Source organism: Thamnophis elegans, chromosome 1 (genome assembly GCF_009769535.1).
Source record: "Thamnophis elegans isolate rThaEle1 chromosome 1, rThaEle1.pri, whole genome shotgun sequence".
NCBI lineage: Eukaryota > Metazoa > Chordata > Lepidosauria > Squamata > Colubridae > Thamnophis > Thamnophis elegans.
In genome coordinates this window covers 58,752,533-58,777,752 of record NC_045541.1, presented here as the reverse complement: position 1 = coordinate 58,777,752, position 25,220 = coordinate 58,752,533, and the positions used below count along the sequence as shown (strand labels likewise).

Below are 25,220 nucleotides of genomic sequence, written 5' to 3'. Positions count from 1 at the left end.
GGATGGGTCAGTTTTGTACAAAGTCAGCCGTTTAATGATGTATAACAAGAACAATAACAAATAATTGCCGTAGCCCAAAAGGTAAACAACATGTCAGAACAAGTCACAACTAGATAAAGTCAGTCATAGTCAAGTCACAAATCAGTGAAAAGTCAGTCAAGTCAAAGTCACGACAGCCCTGGCCAGCCAAAGCTGCGGGCGGGTTTGGATTCCCCTCGCAGCACACATAGAAGGACCGTTCAGGTAAGTCAACGGTCGTTCTCCTGTGTGCTGCTTGGGGAATCCAAGCATGGGACATGCCAAAGCAGTTAAGATCCAGGGTGGGAGCTAGGCTGGCCAGGGTCCCCCGCAGGGGGGAGCACCTATTGCAGTACACGCCGCCCAAAGGAAGCCTCAGCCGAGGCATACACGTCAACCTTGTAATGTCTGATGAATGGTGAAGGCGAAGTCCAGGTAGCTGCTCTACAGATTTCTTCCACTGAGGCTTGCGTGGCCCAGGCCGCTGTGGTGGCCGCACTCCTGGTAGAGTGAGGAGTGATGCGCCTGGGTACCTGACGAGATTGGCTGTCATAAGCAAGAGCGATGCACGCCTTCAACCATCGACCTATTGTATGGGACGAAACCTTCTGGCCCATGGATGATGGCTGAAAGGACACAAAACGGGCTTCCGACCACCTAAAGGACGCTGTGCGCTTCACGTAGCGACAAAGAACCCTGCGCACATCCAGGTGATGCCACTGGTGCTCCTGCGGATGAGAAGGGTTGGGGCAAAAGTCCGGAAGGACAAGCTCCTGAGCCCTGTGAAACAACGTGTTGACTTTCGGTAGAAAGGCTGGGTCCAAACGGAGAACGACTCTGTTGGGATGGAATATACAGAGATCTGCCCGAACTGACAATGCCGCCAATTTGGAAACCCACCTGGCTGATGTAATAGCCACCCAGAACACGGTCTTAAGAGTCAGTAGTCGAAGACTGATGGAAGTAATAGGTTCGAATGGAGAGGCCATAAGCGCTCTGAGTACTAATGTCAAATCCCATGTAGGGTAGCAGTGCACGGTCAGAGGCCGGATGTTGGCCACTCCCTTCAGGAAAGCCTTGACTTGCAAATGTTGGGACAGGGAATGTCCCTGACCTCCCCCAATCACTGTGGCAAGGGCCGTGACCTGCCTGTGGAGCGTATTGGGTGCCAAACCTTTGGTAAGTCCAGATTGCAGAAAGTCCAACACTCGGGGCACCGAATCTTGGAGAGGGTCAGCCCCAGACCGACGGCACCACCTGCAGAAGGCCTGCCAGGTAGCCTCGTAAATTCGAGTGGTGGAAGGGCGACGGGCCGCCTGAATTGTGTTGATAACCTCGCTGGAATAATGAAGGTCAGTCAGAATAGCCCGCTCACGTGCCACATGGCTAATTGCAGCAACTGGGGGTTTGGATGCATGAGGGCCCCCTGGTTGAGCCGGATCAGATCGTCCGGAATCCTCCATGGACGCGAGATCGACAGGTGCACCAGGTCGGCATACCAGGTCCGCCAGGCCCACATCGGAGCCACTAAGAGAAACTCCGCTTGTTCCGACAGTATCTTCTGGATGACCGTCGGAATCACTGGTAGAGGCGGGAAGGCGTAGAGGAGGCTGGCCGGCCACGGGCTGTGCAAGGCATCCACTCCCTCCGCCCCGGGAGTCACGTACCTGGAGTAAAACCGGGGCAGTTGCGCATTGTGGGGCTGCGCGAACAAGTCCACTGATGGATGGGTGAATTGGCGGGATAGCTGCTGGAAGAGGTCAGGGTGGAGCTGCCACTCCGCATGCTCCACTGTGGCTCTGCTCAGCCAATCTGCCTGGATGTTGGAGTCACCCGAAATGTGTTCCGCCCGAAGGGACAACAGTCTGGACTCCAACCAATGATGCAATTTCTCTGCCTCCAGCATGAGGGCCCTGGAATGCATGCCCCCTTGGCGGTTGACATGTGCCTTGGTGTCCACATTGTCGGTCAAGATGAGAACGTGCTTGTGAGTCAAAATGTCCTGGAATTCTCACAGGGCCAGTTGGATGGCTCGTAAGTCTAGCCAATTGATGCTGTTGGACAGCTCCCGATCTGACCAACGACCCTGCGCCACCTGATCCAGGGCATGGCCGCCCCATCCGAACAGGCTGGCATCCATCGTAACCTGGATGCATTCCGGCTCCTTGAACAGGCACCCCTGTTCCACCGAAGCAATCTAAGGGGCTTGGGTGTAAGACGGATCTTGAGTTGGGAATGACTGGTGTGGGACCTCTGATAGGGAAGCAGGAACCATTGGAGTGGCCGGGAAGGATGTTCATGCAAGAAATCATCTTCCCTAACAGCTGAGAGAGTAGGGCCAGGGGCACAAGCTGCAAGGCTGACACCTGAGATACCAGCCGTTGGATGCTCTGTCGCCTCTCCAGAGACAGGAAAACTTCACAGGTGACGGAGTTGATGACGGTCCCTAAGTGAAGCAGCGTAGTAGTTGGCTGCAGATGGCTCTTGGGAAGATTCAGCATGAATCCATGCCTCTGCAGGGAGTCCATTGTTACTTGAAGATCCCATAGGGCCTGCTCACGAGATGGCGACAGGACCAAGATGTCGTCTAAATAACAATTCACTCGCACCGGTACCGAGCGAAGTGAGGCCGCCACCACTGCAAGGAGCTTGGTAAAGGTGCGAGGGGCCGATGAAAGATCGAAAAGCAAGGCCCGGTATTGGAAATGACAGCCCGCAAAATGGAAGCGCAGAAAACGTCGATGTGCCGGATGGATGGGCACATGGAGGTACACCTCCTTGATATCGACTGATGTCATCATGTCACCTTGGAGGATGGATGCCAGTATGCTCTTTAAGGACTGCATCTTGAACTTCTGATACTTGATGTACCAATTGAGTCTTTTCAGATCTAGAATGGCCCACCATCCTCCTGAATTTTTGGGCACCAGAAATAGAATCGAGTAAAACCCTAGGCCTTCGTGCCCTGTGGGAACCTGTTCTATGGCATTTATGGAGGTGAGATGATGTATTTTGGCGTCCATGAGGTGCCGCTTTACCGAGCATCTGGGCACGGGGCACCTGATGAACCCTCTTGGGGGAATGGAGAGAAATTCCAGAGTGAGGCCCAGCCTCACCACCTGAAGGGCCCAGGCATCAGATGTGGTTTCCGCCCATTGATGAGCGAAAGCCAGAAGATGCCCGCCCACTTGCTCCTCCCTTTGAGAGTCACCGGTACCTCTGAAAGGACCGGTTCCCCGAGCCACGAAAAGATCTCCTGTTGTGGGATTGTGCCTGGTGCTGTTGGCGCCCCCTATCTCTGCCCCCCCCATGGTCCTGGCCGTGGTCCTGCAACTGGTGGAAACCCCTGTTGTAATGGGGAACAAAAGGGGCCGCTGTGTAACCAGAGTAGCCTCCCCGAAAGGACTGGCATCTGTTATATGGTTGTTGCCTTCTGTTATTACGCCCCCCCCCCCCAAGGAGGGAAGAACCTTGCGTTTGTCCCTGGTTTCTATGAGTATGGGGTCGAGGACGGATCCAAATAAGGCCCCGCCCTTGAAGGGCGTGGAGGCCAGGCACCATTTAGACTTAATGTCAGCCTGCCAATGGCGAAGCCACAAGAGGTGACGAGTTGCCACATTGGACACCACAGCGCGAGAAGCAAATTTGGCAGCATTGAGTGTGGCATCTGCCGAAAACTCTAGAGCAGCCATAATCTTAGTAACATCCTGGTGAAGGCGAACCTCATCAGGGGCCAATCTCTCCTGCAACTGCTTAAGCCAGAGCACAGAAGTTCTATTAAAGAACGATGCCACAGTAGCAGCACGTAAGGCCCAGGCCGCAGCCTGGTGGGTCTTACGAATAACTGTCTCCGCTTTGCGGTCCTCTGCCTTCAGACCCTCAGAAATCTCAGACAGAATCAGAGCAGGGGAAGCTAGGGCTGCTACTGGCAGATCCACAGTTGGGAAAATGCCTTCCAAGTCAGGGGTGGAAGTGTACAGCTTCCTGTCCCCGTAGGTTTAAACAGGCTAGAAGAATTAGGCTGATCAAAGATCAGGCCCTCATCATCAGAGAACTCCCTATCTATTAACTCCCCTACCTCCACCAAGGCCGAATCCTCACTATAAGTAGAGGGGGGAGGAGAAGAAGAAGGCCCTGCCTGCAGATCAGGAAAATCTATATATGGGATAGGAGGCCCACCTTGGGAACTAACAATCACCGGGGCCTGGTTACTTCGAAGCAGCTCAGCATCCACCCCCCTGGATATGGCTGCAGAGATCATCTGGTAAAGGTCTGGGGATAGGCCCCTCCATAGGCCTTAGGCCTGCAGCAGTGGGAGTAAATGTAGCAGAAGGCCCAGCACGTGGCATTAGGTAGGCTGGAGCAGCCTGGGCCTCGGGCAATACTGAGGGGGGTTGGATCCCCACCCCCTCTGCCCCAGTTTCAGAAATAGCAGGGATAGATCGATCCGGGGACCAGGCCTGGTGCCCTGCTGGCTGCGGAGCTGGTGAAATGTGCTGAGGCAATAGTGCAGGAGGGGAACTCCTACCCTCCCCAGAGGTCCTAGAAGCTGACTTGGTCTTATCCTTCTTTTTGTGGCCCTTATCAGGGGCCCCGGAGGCCTCCCTGGACCTCTGGCTGGTGGCTCTAGAGGCGGCTCTGCCAGGCCTCGAACTAACCCCCGCTTGGGCAGTACCCTGATTATCATTAGAGGGCTCAACTGTACCTCCCAGAGAAGAATGATCAGCCATTGTAATGATTAGATGCGAAAAGACTCAAAAGGCACAAGGCACAGCGTTCACTTGCAAGGAGAAAAGACTGTGTGGTCAGCAAGAGCGGCAATGCAACGAACTTCTCTCCAAGGCAAACAAAGCCGAAGTGAGTGAAGTGGGAGGGCCGATGAGTCAGCAACCCCTTTTAAGCACAAGGGAAGGCAACACCCGATCCCTATAGCGCCTGCTCTCCAAACGGCTCCAAAATGGCGACCGCAATTCAGGCGCCAAATTCAAAAATCAGCAATGAGCGAAAATGCCGCCCTCGACTCCCACAACGGGAATCAGCTCGGCCGCAGCGATGGCGTGTTCCCAAGATGACCAATGGTCCAGCGGTGGGCCAAACCGCGCCGCGCATGGCGGGTGGGTCCCAGCGGCAGAAGAACGAGCCGTGCCGTGAACGGCGGGCGTTTCGCTGGTTCCCAATGCGGCGGGCTCCCCAGCTACAAGGTCGGTGCAAGCCTTAAAACACACGCTGTGATTACGAGCCCCCAAGCCCCAAACAGCAAATAAACGCTTGCTGCCAAGTGCCTCGCAAAGGCTCCAATAGCCTGCAGCTAAAACTTCAGAGCCAACAGCGACAAAGGCAATGCAAATACCTGATCGAGGCAACAAGCCACAAAAGGACTGGGCAGGCAGCGAACTGCCGCCTCTCCCTTCGTCACACATAATTTTCCACAAATCCAAGAAAAACAATTGAAAGGAAATCCAAGATGAAGTATAAATTTGTCTCATTAGTCTGGAGAATAATTGGTATACGTCTCTTTCGGCTGGACTGAGTTAAAAAACTGACCCATCCAGTCAGAGGAGGCGTGGTCACCAATTTACATAACTCAGTCTCTAGGCTAATGGACAAAGTTAACCCATGCTTGGATTCCCCAAGCAGCACACAGGAGAAACTACTAGATTTCTGCACATATGATTGCGCAACAATTAAACTGAGTTTTAGCTACTTTTTTTCCTACTTCAATTAGAATGACTTCAAGGGTGCAACTACAAATCAGAGTTTTTTCCAATCATCAACAAAATAACTGAATACATAAATCTGAGCATTTTTGGAGTGTATGTGTGTAAATGGTATAATACTTTTTGGATTAGAATAATAATGCATGAAAGAATTATTTGATGGTATTTGAGGAAGGTTTTTTTTCCTCAATCCTTTTAAGGATTTTCTTGGAAAAGCTATCTTTTGTAAGGGATTGAATATGAAGGAAAACCACACAATCCTAGAAAAAAACCTCATAACTTGAAGAAAGTTTAGCCAAGACTTTCAGCAGCCTATTCTCTATAAATACTAAATTTGTTCCATGACTTCATGTGCCTTACATTAGCACATCACAAAGGTGATTTTTCAGGAGGCAACTGGACTTTCTTGTTTTTTCTTTGAAGATATTTCACTTCTCATCCAAGAAGCTTCTTCAGCACTGACAGGATCATGGGGATTTATATTCCTTGCAGACAGGTGGCAATCTGCATCCTTTTTAGAGGGTCCTTGAAGCACTTGAAATCTGTGCCCTCAGGGTCACCCAAGTAGTGTTCCTGGTTCCTGTAGTCTGCATTTTTCCCCTCTGGAAATCCATTCCTACTCCCACACCATTCACAGGGTGTTCATCCCAAGATGTATAAGTAAAACTCTGTAGAGATTCTCAGTCAAGGAATATAAATCCTTCCATTCTCCGCTATCCTGTCAGAGCTGAAGAAGCTTCTTGGATGAGAAATGAAACATCTTCAAATAAAAAACAAGAAAGCCCAGTTGCCTCCTGAAAAAAAACTGAGAATCTCTACAGACTTGCATTAGCATGTTTATTCTAAAGTTTTGATTTTGACTGCAGTTGAAGGAAGCCTAAAATTGATCTATCCCTCCCTACATAAACAGATTGTCCACCTGCACTTTCTCAAATTCTGCTGAATGTTCTCTTCAGATTAATGTCATAGGAACAATCAAATTCCACAAAATGTGAACTATTTAAAACCAGTGAATTAAATAAAGGCAAATAGCCATTGTCTTCTAAAATTTCCTCTAAAATGCAGTACAAAGAAATAATTGATTACAGTTTTTTCATGAAGTCAAAGGAGGAACACAAAGTGGATCTCTCTCCCTCTCTCTCAAGTTGCAATAAGTTAAAATAAAATATTGTTCTTAGTTTTACAATACTTTTAATATTCCACTGAGAAAATGGTATGTTATACATGAGTCTCCAATAACAACATTTTAGCTTTCATTCTAAAATGCCTTGGGCACTTTTTTCTAAACTAATATAAAGTGAAAAAAAGCAAAACAAACAAACAAACTAACAAAAAACCGTAGTCACAACAACAAGAAACATTTGTTGAAAGTGTGTTCTAGTTAATACTTTAATTACATAAACACATAAATTCATCTAAAATGATTCTGTACATTCTTGTACTTGCAAAGATACACATTTATCTCTGGCAAACTTGTAGATACTTCACAGATAATGATTTTCCTATAATAAGTTTGTTCTCTTAAATCTCTAATGAGAAGTTTTAGAAGTTAGTCACAGGATGCATTTATGACAGCAGTTTGCAACAATTTAGTAGGCAGCTAAGCAACATCTCACTGAAGATTAATAGCTGAATCATTTCAAGGTTCTGTGGCTACCATTTTAATTAATGACTCTGGGTGATAATAGTTTAGATATGTCTTCATATACATAATTCCTTGCCGATGTATACTGTCCATGTTTTTAAAGCAATCTCTTCCAAAAAGTGTCCTTTTCTTACTTTTTCAAGGGAAAATATAACTGTTATCTGCTTTATTTTATGCCCATCCTAGCAAACCTAGCAATTGAATTGTAAAAAGTCTAAGGTTGCTGAGGGAATTAAATCTCAGTGAATTCCAGCATGAATACTCTAATCCATGCCTTTTGCTTCTTAAACAGTCTATCACAGTTCTCAGGTTTTTAAAAATATATATATTTTAAACTAAATACGGATGGAAAATGCTTTAGGTGCACATGTTTTGAATGACACAATGAGCACAACAAAGTGACAAGAACTGGAAATAAATCCATCTGCACTTATTCTCCAAAACATATCAGGGAATACAATTAAATGAATTGAACTGGGGCCAAATTTTTTGACAAATTTAAAAACCATTTCTGTAGCAATAAAATTATATTCCTGTTACCATTTTATGTTGATTACATCTGTTGATTACATCTTCAAACTACTGAATAACCCCAAGCCACTCATGACTAACACCTTAATTTTAATAAATTCTGTCTAAACCATTGTTTTCATCTATACAACAAAGCCTTAGTCAACTATTAGAGTTCTGAGTAGGTAAGAAGGGTTGGCTACAAAAGTGGTCTAGAATTTGCCAACATGTTTCAGACACTTCAGCATCAACTCTTTGGATCCACCATTCACTCATAAAGACCTCTATTGACCTCTCAGGTTGACCTCTATTGCAGGCAACTTTTCAAAATTTCATTGTGAAACGTAGTCAAATGAATACATATACTGGCCTCATCCCCCTCCCACAGGGAGATAAACATTAAATACAGGGAAATGGACAAAATATATATTTGGTTCTTCAGTTTCTTTTAAACTAAGACAAGTGGTTGGATATTGAAGGAAATTGATCTAAGAACAGCTTTAACTCAGAGATGGTATTATATTTTCTTTACTACCAGTTCAGTTGCAGGAGCACACACATCTGGGCATGCCCAGAACCTTCTGCGCATGCGCAGAAGATCCTTGATGATGGCAGGATGGGTGGGCAGATCCTCGTGCTGCCGCCACTAGTGGTTCGCCTGAACCGGTGTGAAGCGGCAGCATACCACCTCTGGTTTAACTAGTTTATTATGTTATAAACACAGTATCTTCTCTGCAATGCTGTCTCTCTATATTGAATGTAACTTTGCCCCATACAAATCCTTCCATTCCCTGCCATTCAGTCAAAAAAGGAGAAGTTTCTTGGATGAGAAGTGAAATGTTTTCAAAGAAAGAAACCAAGAAAGACCAGTTGCCATTTGAAAAAAAAAGTCTTTGGGATAACCATGACCTGGATGATTGAGAATTTCCATAGATATTTGTCTCATATAGGTAGTTACTAGCACCAAGCCAACCTTGTCTGATCTGGAAAATCTAAACAGGTCCAGGCATTTGAAAGTCTCAGTGACATAAACTAGACAGAAAGGTTAAACTAAAACCAAACTGGATGACAATGGTATTCTACTTCCATGCTGTTGCTAAAGAATTGCAGTATATAAACATGCCATGAAGACACCAGGAGTCTTCCTTAATTTGAAGGAGAATTTATTTACTTTCTAAAATCTCTGTGATTTCTATCTCCAATTGCTGCAAAGCATTAAACGAAGCCCATTAAATTCTTAAACTGACTATTTTGTCATGTTCCATCTTCAACCTAATGTTGGAAGTTAGCACCCACCCCTCTCCTAGAAGACTAAAATATTCTTGGAAATATTAAAAAGAAAGAATATTATACCTCCCTGATGAGAAAAGGAGAAACATGTTATTGGAAAGCAGCCCCCGTTTTTGTTAATAGGACCAGAAAGACTGGTGCCAACCTATATATAAGACAAAGGCTGGACCATCTTAGCTACAAAAGATCTTGAGCACCAGGGTGATAGGATTAGCCCGCACTCAAAACCAGGACAAAGCCTTTAAGCTATAATAGGAATTGGCCAAAACCCCTTCATTACATCACCCAGCAAGATTCAACCAGGTATGGGACTCAAGACAACCTACAAAGTTACCCCTGCATGGCCCAATGGGAGTCTGACAACCAATCAGAATACATTTCTTACACAGGAACAGGAAGCTCTAATGTGGGGCCCAAGAGAGGGTATCTCTCTCTCTCTCTCTCTCTCTCTCTCTCTCTCTCACACACACACACACACACACACACACACACACACACACACTTGATTGCCCAGGACCTCAAACCATGTGGTCCTGTCCACCATTAAACCATCTTTGCAAATAGCCTACATGTTTCCAGTGTCTTCCTCCCCAGTTGGAACTAATGGACATTTCTTCCAACACTAACATCTTCATAAACACATACTTCGATCATCACTTGCTTAGATGTGTGCTATATATTGAGTCATGTTTAGAGATGACTCTGAAGCCGTATCTGATCCAAAAGGCATCAGTTACATTGTTACTCAATCAGTCATGTCATAATAGAATAATATAGTTAATCCACCATTTTTTTGGGAGATGGGAAATGAATGTCATATTTCAGTCTTAAACTAAGAGTTCAATGTAAGTGTTCTTTACATTTCTGGAAGAAATCATAAGTCATTATTGGTATATATATATATTTTCTTCCTTTTTCTTTGTATGTTTTTGGACTTCCATCCCTATTCTCTTTGTACATTTTTTCTTCTCTCTTCATTGTTAGTCTATGTTTTCTTTCTGTGTACGCTTTGTAAAATGTAATAAAATTATTAGAAACATAATGCATTTAACCAAGATTGACTGTTTATGAATGCCAACTGGGGGATTTATTATTAATTGTATGTTTTTTAAACTTTCTTTTGACTTTTACTCTCTTGTAGTCCACTCAGAGCCACTTAGATTGGGGTGGATTACAAAAAAAAATGAAATGCACTTTTAAAAATAAAACAATTACATTCACATTTATAATTGTGAATTTACAGGAAGATTATGAACTTACATTAGATGAATTATTTTCCTCTGGATGTATTAACAGATTTACAAGATTTCTGAAATCAAACCTAATGATCTTCTGTTCCATTCCCCATACACTGGGGGCAAATAACATCAAAACGCTATGGTACGTATGATTAAAACTTTAAGAATAACCAAGTGGCCATTTTTAGTATCTTAAAATCAAATGACATTATACAAGTTAACATTTGACATTCTGCCTGAAAGAAGAAATTAAAGCTAGGGTGTCATGTTTGAATTAACAGAACAAGAAGATAATGGCTGGAAAAAGAATGAAATCAGTTTGTCCTTTTGTATTAAGCTAGTATAAAAGGATATAAAACATTGCAATATGTCTTTGAATGTACAAATGTCATCTTTGTCACCTAAGTAGTGTTGTCATTAAAGAACCATAATTGTCCTTTGGCTATTATCTTAAAAACATGAGGAATGAATTTAAATGTTTTCACCACATTATATCAGGGGCATTTTTATAGCTAATTTCTGAGCCTGTGAATTATTCATAACACACTTCAAACTGACTCTCTTGGATAAGGTAATTGACCTTGTCTGTATGAAGCACCAACTGCCTTGCTCTGTGATAATTAAATCTGTGATGTGGTCCATTACTTAATGAGAATGTCTTTTCATTAAGTTAGGTGATATATTATGGGTTTAAACTTGCTATATAATTCTGCAATTAGGACTTGCACATTTTCACAATTTTGCAAAGGTCTATCTTTACAGCGGAGCATCTAGACTAGAAGATATATTGGTATGGAACAACCTTCTGAAAAGTATACACACCAACTATATGAATCACCTTCTAGAAATAGCCTTGATTGCTAACTGCTCAGAAAGAAAAAAAACCTACCAATTAAAATTTAGGTTCTTGGCTTGGAATCTCCTTTAGGCCACTTATAACTCCAGGCTACAATTGTCAATCTAGGAGAAAGATTTTCCACACAAATAACACAGAACTACTGCAGGAAATTAGATTTCAGATGAAGTCATTGTTCTGGTTTTCCTTGTCTCACATCAATTGTATGGATGGATTTTGTTTTCTGTGATTAGATGGTGAACAAAGATGGGGAAAATGTTGCTCTCTATAGATTCCCAGATAGCATGGCCAACAGTGGCAAACTAATTCAACAATTTCCAAAAAACTATATTTTCCCCATCCTTGGTATAAATTCCAGAGAGACTGTTTTTCTGATCTTCCTTATTCAGGAAGAATGGTTGGAGAAAAAAAAATAACCATAGGAAATTCATATTGTATATGGAATCAATTTTTATTTCTCAGGATATTTTTTAAATTTTGCTAATGATATTTAATAAAATGCAAAGGATATCCAATTTCTATTACTAAAAGTCAAAGAGCACATAAAAAATGGGACTAAAATGAAATATAAAAAATAAGAATAAGTGAATGAAAACAGGTAGAACAACCAGCCTTAAAAATGACAATGAAGATATTGAACTGGGAGAGATGGAAGGAAGACAAGGATGACCAGTGGCAAGATGGATGGGCTCAGTTGTGAAAGCTATGGGTGTACCACTGGGAAACTTGAAGGAAAAAGTTCAGGACAGATAATAATAGAAGACGTCTGTTTATGTGGTCACTAGAAGTTGAAAATGATTTGATGTCACATAATCAATCAAACAGTTATGAATATATTCCCACCAAACATTAAATGCTAGTTATCTTTGTTTATTAAAGTGTGTTCTCCATCAACTTTCTTTCATCAAAATGAAATATAGCACAATAATTCTTAAAACTATCTTGCAAGAATGAACCCTACCTACCATAGTTTAATTAATATATTAGCATTTTATTTAAATTTATGTATTTATTCATTTGTTGTTATTTCTTAAGCACTTTGTTTTTTATTATACAGTATTAAAATCATATTGGCACCAATGGATTTTTAGCAGAAAATATTGTTTCTGGAAAAGACAACTTTTGACCATCTTGGAGTTATTTTCCTTATGATTAATAATATTGTTATTTACTTATTATTTTATTTGTTAAATTTATTTGCTGCCTATTTCACTCCGGCGCTTCTATAGGCAGCTTATAACAATAAAAAATGGAGAAATAAAAAGAAGTGCAAACGTATCAGTAATAAAGTAATATAACAATAGAAGAAAAAAGGAAAAAGAAAACAATGATACAGAATATGAGAATAAAAGATAGAAAGCAGGTAGCAAGGAGGTAAGTAGGATTTACTATCAGTCTAGTAGCCACCACCTCTAGTGTGGTACTTCTCCCTTGGTCCCAAGGCCAACTGGCAGAGTGAGTCTTTAGGCTCTTACGGAAGAATAGGAGGGTGGAAGCAGATTTTACATTGGAGTGTAAGATAGCAATAGTAATAGCCCTTAGACTTATATACCTCTTCACAGTCCTTTACAGCTCTCTCTAAGTGGCTTATAAGGTCAGCCTATTGCCCCCAACAATTTGGTTCCTCATTTACCCACCTTGGAAGGATGGAAGGCTGAGTCAACCTTGACCCTGGTGAGATTTAAACTGCCAAATTGCAGGGAACTGGCAATCAGCAGAAGTAGCCTGCAGTACTGCACTCTAACCATTGTGCCACCTTGGCTTATGTTCCAAATGGTGCCTCTATGGTAAAAAAGTCTCTTCTTCTGGATCCCAACAGTTGGAGTTCTTTGATTATTGGAATCTCTCTGCTGGCACAAGTAGGAACGGCTTGTGCTAGCGGGATGAGTCAGTTCATCAAGTAGCCTGGACCTATGCCATTAAGGGTTTTAAAGTTCACAACCTTCATTTTGAATCTTTAATTCTTCTCTTCTTTCCTTTTAAAAGTCATAATGTGCTACCAATATACAGATCTTGCTGCCAGTATAAAAAAGAATTTTATTAAAATAATTGGGATTTTACCTTAATTCTTCATTAAAGACTTATTCATGTTTACTTAGCAATAAACCTTCTTGGGTTCCAAGAAAGTTATAAGGGAGCATTAGCATCTAATAAAAATATAAAAATGTTTTATATTTGTATGTTAGTGAAATGTTGCAATATGTTACATTCTGATTTCAGATTTGTTTCATCATTTTGTTGTGTATCCAAGAAACTAAAAGTAATAAAACTGGGTAATAAAATACACTATTTTCAAGTCTTAGTGCACAAAAATAACCTTGAGCTTATGAACCTCAATTTTAGAATATTGATCGGCTTTAAGGAAACAGAGACAAATATTATTATGATGGCTCATGTTAAACCAGTGCTTTTAGGTTTCTTCTGTTACTTCTGCCTTTACTCCACTGTACTTTCTTTGTAGTAATTTTGTGCATCTGAAATGCCTTTAACAATTAATATTTGCAAAGTTAAAAATTATATGGAACATAACAAAACATAAATATGGTTTGGGAACTCTTTGTAACTTGTAGAAAAATGAAATTATAGATGTCTAAAGTTCATTTTTAGGAAGTAGAGGAAAGGAGTATAAAGTGACTTTTAATTTGAAAAGTATGAAATACAAATGAGATTAATTTGTGGGGAGGGATGGTGAATATATGCAACTATAATGAGCTTTTAAAATATATATTATAATATACGGGGTTCATTTATAAAAATATATTGTCTTATGTTATTATTGGAGTAAGGGTTATTCTTTATATTGGAAATCATAACTGTATTTTAATTCACATTTTGGAGTTGGAATTACCACTTCATTTTTACCAGTTCATATGGTGTTTCCATTTTCATTTTATTTTATTTTATTATATATGATTTTATTCAGTTTATTTTTCAGTGTGCTTTTGTTGTAAACTATTTAGAAAACTTCAGTTATTTAGTGATGGAAATATTTCAATAAATAAATAAATTGTTATAAGCTACAGTGAATGTAAAATATTAAATTTTATACAGAATGAAAATTTAATAAACAAACAACATACAATACCAGGGAATTTTTATGTTGTAGTTGAAAATCCAAACTGTAAAAATAAAATAATAATAATAATAATAAAACAAACCAGATTCATGACTTGAAAATAGTTTGTTCTTCTCTATTTTACCACAGATGGGAACAAATAAAAATATTTAAAGAAATTTGAAGAAGATGCACTGAAGCTAGTATACCATGAAGGTTTACCGAGGACTGGTAAGAAAAACCAAACAAAGAACAGAAAAGAGACATGAGAAGAAAAAGCATTGCATGGCCAGTACATTGAAACAAACAAACAAAAAAATAGCAGGCAAAGCAGATAATAACAAGACCTGGCAATGGCTAAGAACAGGAAAGTTGAAGAAAGAGACAGAGGGACTAAGCCTTAAAAACAAATTCATACAAAGCCAGAATTGAGAGGACAACAGAAAGCAAGTGCTGCATCTGTAAACAAGCTGAAAAAAACAATGGATCACTGCTTAGCTTCTGCAAGATTGCACAGAGATGCCAAAATAGCAACAATAGTGCTTTGAAAGATATGCAAGAAACACCATTTGCCTACTGATGAACCATAAACCAGAGAAAGCAATAGAAAATGTAGAAGCTAAATTTCTCTGGAATTTTAGAATTCAGGTAGACATGCACCACATAACACCCCAGACATAATGATTGTCAATATGAAGGACAAAAAAGTCTGGATAGTGAATGTGACAACACCTGGAGAGAGCAGAATAGAAGAAAAAGAAATAGACAAGATAACAAAATACAAAGACCTGCAAATAGAAATAGAACAATTGTGGCAAAAGAAAGCAAAGGTAAAGCCAATAAAAATAGGTGCCTTGGGTGCAATCCCAAAACAATTGGAGCACTACTTGAACACCATTGGCAGTGACAAAATCACCATTGATCAATTGGAAAAGGCAGTTTTACTCAGAACAACTTCCATCCTGCAACAATGTATTTAACACTATCAAAAATACACATCTGCCTATATCAGGTCTTTGGTAAGAACTCAATAGGTGGATAAAAACCCAGTTTGAACATCTGTCTGACAGTGTGAAAAACTATAAGAGAAAGAAGAAGAAACAGGAGACCTTTTTAGTTTAGTTTAGTTTAGTTTAGTTTAGTTAGTTTAGTTTATTTGTCTTGTATGCCGCCCACTCCCGAAGGACTCCGGGCGGCTCACAATAGACAAGGGAAGGGGGATAAATAGACAAAGACAACACTTTAAAAATGCAACATTCACAATTTCCGTGGGGCTGGATGTTTCACAAGCCCCCCGGCCTGCTGGAGCAGCCAGGACTTGGTGGCTTTGCGGAAGGCCGGGAGGGTAGTAAGGGTCCGGATCTCCACGGGGAGGTCATTCCAGAGGGCTGGAGCTGCAACAGAGAAGGCTCTCCCCCGGGGAGTCACCAGCCGACATTGGCTGGCAGATGGAATCCGGAGGAGACCTAACCTGTGAGATCTAATCGGTCTAAGGGAGGTAATCGGCAGAAGGCGGTCTCTCAGGTACCCAGGTCCGATGCCATGTAGGGCTTTATAGGTAACGACCAGCACCTTGAAGCGGGTCCAGAGACTAATGGGTAGCCAGTGCAGCTCGCGGAGGATAGGTGTGACATGGATGTACCTAGGTGCACCCACAATCGCTCGGGCGGCTGCATTCTGGACTAACTGAACACTCTTTAAGAGCAGCCCCATGTAGAGCGCGTTACAGTAATCCAGTCTTGAGGTCACAAGGGCGTGAGTGACTGTCTGAAGGGCCTCCCGAGGTAAAACAGATCACAAGGGCGTGACCTGATTTTGAATTCATTAAAAGAGCTTATTTTACATCAAATCCCTCTCACATTATTTTCCTATGTTCAATAAACCCTAAGAGACAGCATACTATAGATGAAATTCCTGTAACTGTATATTTAGTAAATTGTGGAGCTGAGTTTATCCAATTAACTCAGTTTTTGGACTTGAGTAATCACATACAATAAAGGAAATAAAACTATTTAGAATGAGGTGTAGTTGGCTATTTGTGATTAAGGGTGTCATGCAGAAACAATTATAGTTTTGATCAGGAAAATACCCTAAAAAAACCCTTTTGTTCTTTCAGGGTTTTTTTTTAACCTTGCTTTGGGAACAAAAACCATTCTTGCTACTACAGATATTTGCCTCAATTTAGTCCTGCATTCTGTCTCCAACAGCTACTAGGCAAATAGTCCAGGATATCTCCTCATGTTGGCAAAATTAGGTGATAGTCATCTCTTTGTTGTTTGTTGTTAACATCTGGTAACCAGAAGTATACAATTGCTCCACAGGAAGGCTTCATATTTGCTTTCCTGGTAAATATCAATTCAATGATTTTTCCATGGCACATCATAGTGTTACACATATTGTTTTGAATAAAAAAACAGCAGCTGCACATTTTTAAAAACCTACATTATTTTAAAATACATTAAAAAAATAAAAGAAAAAAACCCAGCTCACTTACCAGCAGGTGAACTTCTACAAAAACCAGTCAATCTTCACTTAAACACAGAATCATATCTTATAGGTTTCAAATATTGCATTTGAACAATATAACCCCAACAATTAGTTGAATCCACCCATCACATCCTGAAAAGCTTCATCAATCTACATAGACCAGATTAAAATGTCACACAAGCATAAAAGCATGGTAACACTACAGCAAACCTTTAGTCATTGCAAGACGGTGAAAAATAATTTTTCAAGAATCTTTTTCCAAATTACCTTGTTGCTAAATTACACCTTGCAAGTTGTTAATTTGTATTTGTATTTTATTGGTCTTGTATGCCACCCACTCCCGAAGGACTCCGGGCGGCTTACAATAAACAAAGGAAGGGGATAAATAGACAAATAGACAAACAACAATTTAAAATACACAACATTCATAGTTCCTGTGGGGCTGGCTATTTCAATAGCCCCCCAGCCTGCCGGAGCAGCCAGATCTTAGTGGCTTTGCCACTTTAATCATTTTAAGAAGTGGTAATATGTTCCTTAGCTGATCCTCTTGCAAATGGATAATGTTAACATCAAATTTGCTTGAGGGACATACTCTGTGAATTCTAGTGTAGCCTAAATTCATTGGTATGTTTCTGTGGATTGGGATTTAATAACTGCCTTTTGGGTTTGTAATGTATTGTAATTCCTGTGTTAAAAATCACACAGGAGAGATTAAATTATATTTAGATAATAGGGTTTTAGGGGAAGCATTGAGTAGGCATATTTGAAGGAGGAAAATACAATGAAAATAGTTACCAAGAAAACGTAATGGATCTGTCTATGAAATCACAAGAGTCAAATCTGATTTGAGGAAAAGTTTATCAATCATGTATTTAACTTAATGTTTTTTCTATGGACATATAAAGAAATTATTAATTTGAATGATATATGATAAGAATTCATCATATGACTGAAACACTTGTGGAAAAATATGTCCACCTTCAGCACCCCATGAATGCTAACAAAACTTTCACTCAGTGAAAAGCAATGTCCCTCAACACTTTTCATTACATCAGAGGGAATCTGCCTATTTTAATTTGGTTTAGTTTAAAACCATTTTTACGTTTTTTTTTCCATTCTAAATTATTTTGTTTACCTAATATTTACTATCCTTTCATAGATTTGTGATTTTATATACAGTCTTCAATAAAACATATTATCATAGATACTTTGGATAACATGAATTTAAATCTCTTTTTCATGCAAAGCGAACTCAGTGTATAACACCCATCAATCAACAGAATAAAGAATATTGATTTTCTTTTTTAATTATTCCATACTGCTACTACTATTTTATCGGGGGGGGGGGGAGATATTTTGGTTTGAATGTCAAAATTCTTATGGTGTCAACAACATGCTTTATTTGCATTTTCGGACAAATAGTAAAAAAACTTGATTCCAAAGCCTGTCTTCCTTCCTTCCTTCCTTCCTTCCTTCCTTCCTTCCTTCCTTCCTTCCTTCCTTCCTTCCTTCCCTCCCTCCCTCCCTCCCTCCCTCCCTCCCTCCTTCCTTCCTTCCTTCCTAGCTGCCTGCCTGCCTCAGCAACCATCTTTCCAAATCAAACTATCTGTGTCCCAAAATGTGGATGGACAGAAGACATTTCTACATGAAATCCTCAATTCTCCCCTCAAAGAAGCATGTGCATGGCCTACTAAATTCACTGGGAAATTTAGAGCAGAACAGACGAGAAGAAATAGCAAACAAACAAACAAGCATCAATGGTGACAGTTTTTTTTGGGATTTAATGTTGATAGCAGCAAGGCAGACCCAATGAAGAAGTGAGGAAGTTTGGGTGAACTGAAGAATTAAGACATGCACATCCAACACCAATAAGTGCTAAACAGTTTAAGGTACTGCAAAGGAAAAAAAAAATCCTGAAAGCTCTTATAATGCGTAGATTAGAACAGTTTTATCTTGGTTTTCTGTGGTAGCTTCTGCTACCTAGCAAGATGAAGAAGGCATCAAATTGGGGGAATTAGAGCAAGATGAAAGCAAACTAAGAGCCCAGAGTAAATATTATCTATTAAGTCAAACAACAAAGGAAAGGATAAAAGAAAGAATATATAATAAAAATATTCCTTGACTTACAACCATTCATTTGGCAGCCATTCGAAGTTACAACAGCACTGAACACTGATCAGAATCCCTGCAGCATCCCAGGTCACGTGATCAAAATTTGGATGCTTGGCAACTGCCATGTACTTAATGGCGGTTGTAGTGTCCTAGGGTCATGTGTTCCCCTTTTGCAACCTTCTGACAAGCAAAGTCAATGGGGAATCCAGATTCACTTAACAACTGTGTTGTTAACAATTGCAGTGATTAGCTTAACAACAATGGCAATAAAGGTCGTAAAATGGGGGACAATTCACTGAACAACTGTCTTGCTTAATAGAAGAAATTCTGGGCTCAATTGTGGTTGTAACCTGAGGACTACCCGAAAACAGCATGCTTTCAAGGATCACATTTGTTCAAGTCCCAAAATAGCTTATTTATGGCATACCTTAACCTGAACAATCTGAGCATCTTGCAGTGTAAGATATACATAGCTTTGATTAAATAAAGGCTAGAAAGGTGACTATTAATTCATCCCTTTGAACTTTGAAAATATCTGTCCCATTTTCTGAAGAACCACTTATGTATATCAGTTGAAGCATTTTCTGGTAATAACATACTGTAAGCCATTTAACATTTCTCCTTTGATGACAATTATATATTTGCATTACACATTTCTTGATTCCTTCCATGTAAGATGACTTTTTTAAAAAATATGCAAAAAAACAACAACAACCAAGTGTCAGCTTCGCTGGGAAGAAACAAGGCAGCATCATTAATAGGTTGTAGGCAATCATTCTCAAAATGAAAATTTTAATTAGTCAAGTGATAATTACATTGTAGAAGATGCATCTGACAGCCATTAAATATTCTCAGAAGATAGAAGACCATGTTTTATATAACAACACCTGATGTAGACAACTGACAAATACTATTTGGGATGATGGCATGAAAATTATCATTTGAAGCACATATAAAATCACTTTTGACACATCATTATTGGTCTGTTATTTTATTTTTAACCACTTTAGCTTGGTTTTGTGATTAAGCTGCAGAGCTTAGATCTGATTTCACTTTCTTCTTTGAGACATAGAGCTAACTTAATGAGCCAGTTAAGGAAGAAGAAGAGCCCTGTTTGATCTAAGAAAAGTTCAAGAAGTTGGTCAAGAAGTTAAGGCTAGAAACCAGGAGATTATGAATTCTAATCCCACTTTAGGCATGAAAGCTGGTTGTGTAACTTTGGGCCACTCATTCTCTCTCTCAGCCCAACCCACTTCACAGAGTTGTGGAGAAAACAGGAAAAGAAGGAGTATTAGGTAAGTTCTCTGCCTTGAGTTACTTATAAAAATAATGAATATGAGATAAAAACAAATAAAGAAAAAAAGATTGGTTTTGTTAGACTAATATTGAATCCTTTGTGAGATATACTTAATATTTCAGTCGAAACCATCTCAAGAGTTCCTGATTTCAGCTGCCAAGTATTAAATTGCAAATGTATAATAACACATTTTTCATAAACATGTCTAGCTTCATTTTGAGGAAAAACTCATCTATCTCTTTAAGAGCTCTTCCAAGCGGTAATTACATGCTAATTAGTTGTAAGTGTGAAGAGTGCTTATAACCATTCTCCTTTAATGATTGAAGTTCTGTTACTCCCCATAATTATTAGCTATTCTGCCCTATTGATTACTTAGAAAGAGCTTTAATTCTGTCTACTACAAATATTAAGACTGTATTTACTTAAATGAATAGCATGAGTAGTCATAAAAGAACTAGTGTTTCTGTATCTCTTTGATGCCTTTTAATGAGTCATGTGTTAGCCCTGTGTAAGAACAGTTTTGATTTATGTGTGGTAACATCAATAGTTTTTATTTATAATTATAAGATTCTGAGTTTTCTTTTTCACTTTGTCTTAATTCGTAGATGGAGCAAGTTGATCATACCGAAGTTGCTTTTAAAAGATCACACTATTACTATATGTGTCACTAACATAAGGTAGTATTTTCTATTAACACATTGCTTTTTAAAATGTTTTATATTATTTTATACTTCCTATCATTTTGTATTGATATTATTGTATTATTATCGTATTGTATTATTGACTTAGGGCTATCTAAGTTCAACACCCATCACAGGGTTATTGTGGTGGAGAAAAAAAGAGGAGGAAGGAGTATTAGGTATGTTGGCCACTTTGAATTATTTATTAAAGAAATAATAAAGGCAGAATATAAATAAATAAATAAACTTAGCCATGCTCTCATTTCAATTATTTGATCTTATCGGAGAATATGTATATTACTATATTACAGACACTAAAACATTAAAAATGAAAACAAATGACTAAACAAAAAAAAAAACCCAGAAAGACTTCAACAGATGGCACTTACTTGGGGAATTCAGCAGACGTGACTTTTTACAATGGTAAATTGTCTCCTGTTCACAATATTCAGCATTATTTGTTATTGCTTCCAGCTGATTCCCACTGCTATTGTAACTGAAGTTCATGGTGTATGGTTTCTGAGGATCAAATCCGTGGACATGAGTCAATTCTGTATTATTGTGCTCCACTACTGTCCAGATCTTGTCTTCTGTGGTGAAATGAAAGGGAAAAGAGATAAGAAAGTGAGTGGGTTTGGTTTTTTTTTCTTTGTTTGCTTGTTTCATCTCTAGGTAGATATTCTGTTATGTATGTATATTGGGTCATGGAATATGAAAATAAGTATCTTTCACAAAGTGTTAATTCAAAAGAAGGAATAATTTAATCTTTCAATTTTTAAACCAAGATATCCAACAAAACTGGGACACCCAGCAGTCCAAAGAGATTTACAAGTAAACCCCAATTGTTCTTATCATCTGAAAAACTGAAAAACATTTTTTTATGAATATGGAAACTTGGAGTCTTACGAGTAATTTTAGGAGGCAATCACTTTAAGATTTTACAGCTTATATTGCATTTTTGTTCTGTTTCTGGATCAATATGGATGAACATAGTAAATGGAAGGAAGGGAAGAAAAATCCATGGGTTTCTGTAGAAGTGGATTTTCAAGAGAGATGTTGCTGTAGCAGAAACTTTAATAGGATTTGCCTGATTATTTTTGGCAAAAAAAAACCCACAAAAAACACATACCCATTGGTTTCTAAAAACCATGTACAACAAAGATGTGGTGAAAAATAACAATAGCTAGATAGATAGCTATTATAATAGCTAGATAGCTGGTGGATGGATGGGTGGGTGGGTTGTTGGATGGACAGACAGATTGACAGACAGACATAATTTTTACTGTGCCACACTCCCCACAAGGAGATTGTACAGTGAGATAATTGAGATCCCTGGAGCAGACCATTGTTCTGGCTGACTTTCAGATGGAAACAAAAAGCTTTGCCAACCTATGCTATTAAGTGGTGACTCGAGGACCCTTGGCTGATGGCAAGACAACACCACACTTTAGTTTAGTGCAGTGGAAAATATATTCTGTCCTTTCATTTTAGGAGTAAAGTGAAATTGATTTCCCTTTCTGTTATTGGCTTCTTTACTATATTATAGAGGAAGGAGGGAGGGAAGGAGAGAAGGAGGGAAGAAAAGAAGGAATATAGCAAAATAGCAAAAATGAAATAAAAATAATGTTCATTTTCACACAGGATTTTAAGATTGACAATAATTTACCATTCCCCAACACAAAACTCCCTTTTCCTTGATTGTTCCCAAGTCACTATTATTCAAAATCATTTCGGGATTTCAGGCAGCTCACTCTTAACAAATGAGATGCATCACTTCTTTATATGGTCTGGCTTGGCTGCACTCATGTATGTCTATCTGAAATCTGAAATGGACTACTACAATGTGTTCTTCCTGGGACCCCAAATGAATTTGGAAACTTCAAATTCCCAAAATAACTTTGGAATACTGCTATTTGTATTTTGTTGGGTTTTGTATTTATCAGTACCTTTGGTTTACTGAAATGTGTTTCAATGATTGGTTAGTTGCATTGTTTCCAATGTTGATATATAAATGTAAGCTCTTTTTGAGGAAAAAAAGAAAAATAAGGATGAAAATCTCCTGGACAAAATCTTTCCCATCCTCTCTCAACTCCCCCAAAGCGTCTAAGTCTTCCTAAAGTCCTTGCCACACATTGTGTCAATATAAAACAAACAAATAATAAACCTCAACTGGGGGACAAGGTAAAGTAGCTTTTTAAATGTTTCATTGGTTATGATTAGTATAGGGGATATAGTTAGAAACATGACATTTCTAACCTGGGATTGAAGAAAGAGGCTGGTGAAAAACCATTGAGTTATAGCTGGAAGCTTGTAACCAGACATAGCAGGGATTTGAAGTGACCAATGAGACCTGGGCACTCAGATGATGGCAGGCTGGGATCATGTTAGATGTGATGGATATGATGGCCAAAGTGGCTGATTCACTTACTAGAGAGCAGCCATGGTGAGGCTGGTAGGTTGGGAATGCTGGTGAAACACTATTGTAATTTGTTGGTTTGGAGAATCATGAGCAGTGGTGACAGGGGAAGACTGAGTACCAATGAGTAGATCAGAGGTGTAAAACTCAAGACCTGTGGCCCAGATCCATCCTGTGGGGTGCTTAGATCTGGTCCATGGGGCCATCCTGGAAACAGCAAATGGCCTGTGATGCCTCTGCTAGACAAAACGGAGCTTGGGAGGGCCACGTCCCTTGTAAGCTCCATTCTCACTGGCAGAGGGTTTCAGGAGCCTGTTGCAGCTGAAAATGGAGCTCAGGAGGGCCATGAGCGGCCCTTGCAAGGTCCGTTTTCACTGGCAGAGGGCTACAGGAGACTGTTGCAACTGAAAACGAATCTTGGGACCCTGTTTTCACTGGTAGAGCACTTGGGCCACCACAGGTGATCCCGACATGAGTGACATCAAACTGGCCACACCAACCTTAGTCACACTCACACCAGCCCCCGAGATCAAACACAAGCCTGATGTGGCCCTCAATGAAATTGAGTTTGACACCCCTGGATTAGATAGTTAGTACAAGAACCAATGTTTTGGACCTAAGAAGCTGAGTGTTAATCAAATGCAACTCCCTGGGACACATGCTGGTTGATGAGGGTTGGGTGATGTGAACTGGATGACGAGTGGTTCTCAGAGCCTAATGTAACTCCTTGGAGATTGGGAGAGATTAATTTTATGGAAACTGAAGGGCAGGCAAGAAGATTCCAGTGCAGACAAGGAGAAGCATAGCTAAGCTAAGCTAGTCCCACTGCAAATATGCACAACCCCATATTAAGGCTTAAATTTAATGATAGGTTTGACTTATTTTTCTGTTGAGATCACATCTGCCCAATGCCAAACTGAAGTATAACATGACCTTAACACAGATTCATCTTGCATGCCAATCATAACTGGATTAGGAGGCACTCCCAATGCATTTTAGATCACCTATTGTTTGGACTACTGTTGATGCACAAGGACATACTGTGAGGGGGTATCCTTGAAGACCTTTCAGACCTACATCTGATGTCAAATCTAGAGGTTACCCCTTGTTTAGTCCCGGTAATCACCTTTACTTATGGGTGCAAATTAAGAAGATGGTTGTCTCCTATAAAGCTCGTCATAGTTTAGAGTCTAAATTCCCACAGGATTGCTTCTCTTTGATTATTTCTGTCCCTCTGATAAAGTCTTGCAGAGTCATCATGCACCAGATAGCATTGTCTTCTCTGTGATCATTCCTGCCCTCTGGAATAGCACCCCTATCCAACCTGATAGTCATTTAGGGGAGATTTTTCAGCAGACCTTGGGACAGAGTGATCTGCAATGCTGCATTTGATTTTACGTTTCATATAATACATAATTGCCTTGGTATTTCCCTGACATGATTGCTATTTGTTATTTGTTTGATTAAGATTTTTATCTGGTTCTGATTTGAAATCATAATAATACCTCTTAAATAGCATCAGCAAGGACAAAATCACCATAGCTCTACTTAGAACAACTTACATTCTTCAACAATGCTTTTAATGTTATAAAATATCCTCTGTCTATCCTAGGTCCTTGGGAAAGACTTGATAAGCAGACAAAAATGCCACATATACACACATTCTTTTTGACTCATGCCCCCCACATGTTCTACTTGACATATGTGACACTTCTAACATGCCCCCATGACTCCAACATACCTTTCTTAACTCTTCCCATAATCCCACATGCCCTATCCAACCTTATAGCATATCTCACATACCCCTGATCACTCATCTGACCTATAATACCACCCCACGGTTCTCTGATGCACAAGGCATCTGTAGCACGCACGCGCGCGCACACACACACACACACA

The 25,220-nt window shown here is 40.0% G+C and overlaps 1 protein-coding gene across 1 annotated transcript in view; it reads right to left on the bottom strand.

Annotated features, from left to right (window-relative positions):
* The window catches only part of CNTNAP5 (contactin associated protein family member 5), a 434,775-nt gene that overhangs the window by 122,460 nt on the left and 287,095 nt on the right, over positions 1–25,220 (bottom strand). Inside the window, exon 13 of the mRNA XM_032211804.1 lies at positions 21,295–21,495. Within this exon, the coding sequence (XP_032067695.1) occupies positions 21,295–21,495 (201 nt within the window). The remainder of the gene's footprint in view (positions 1–21,294; positions 21,496–25,220) is intronic.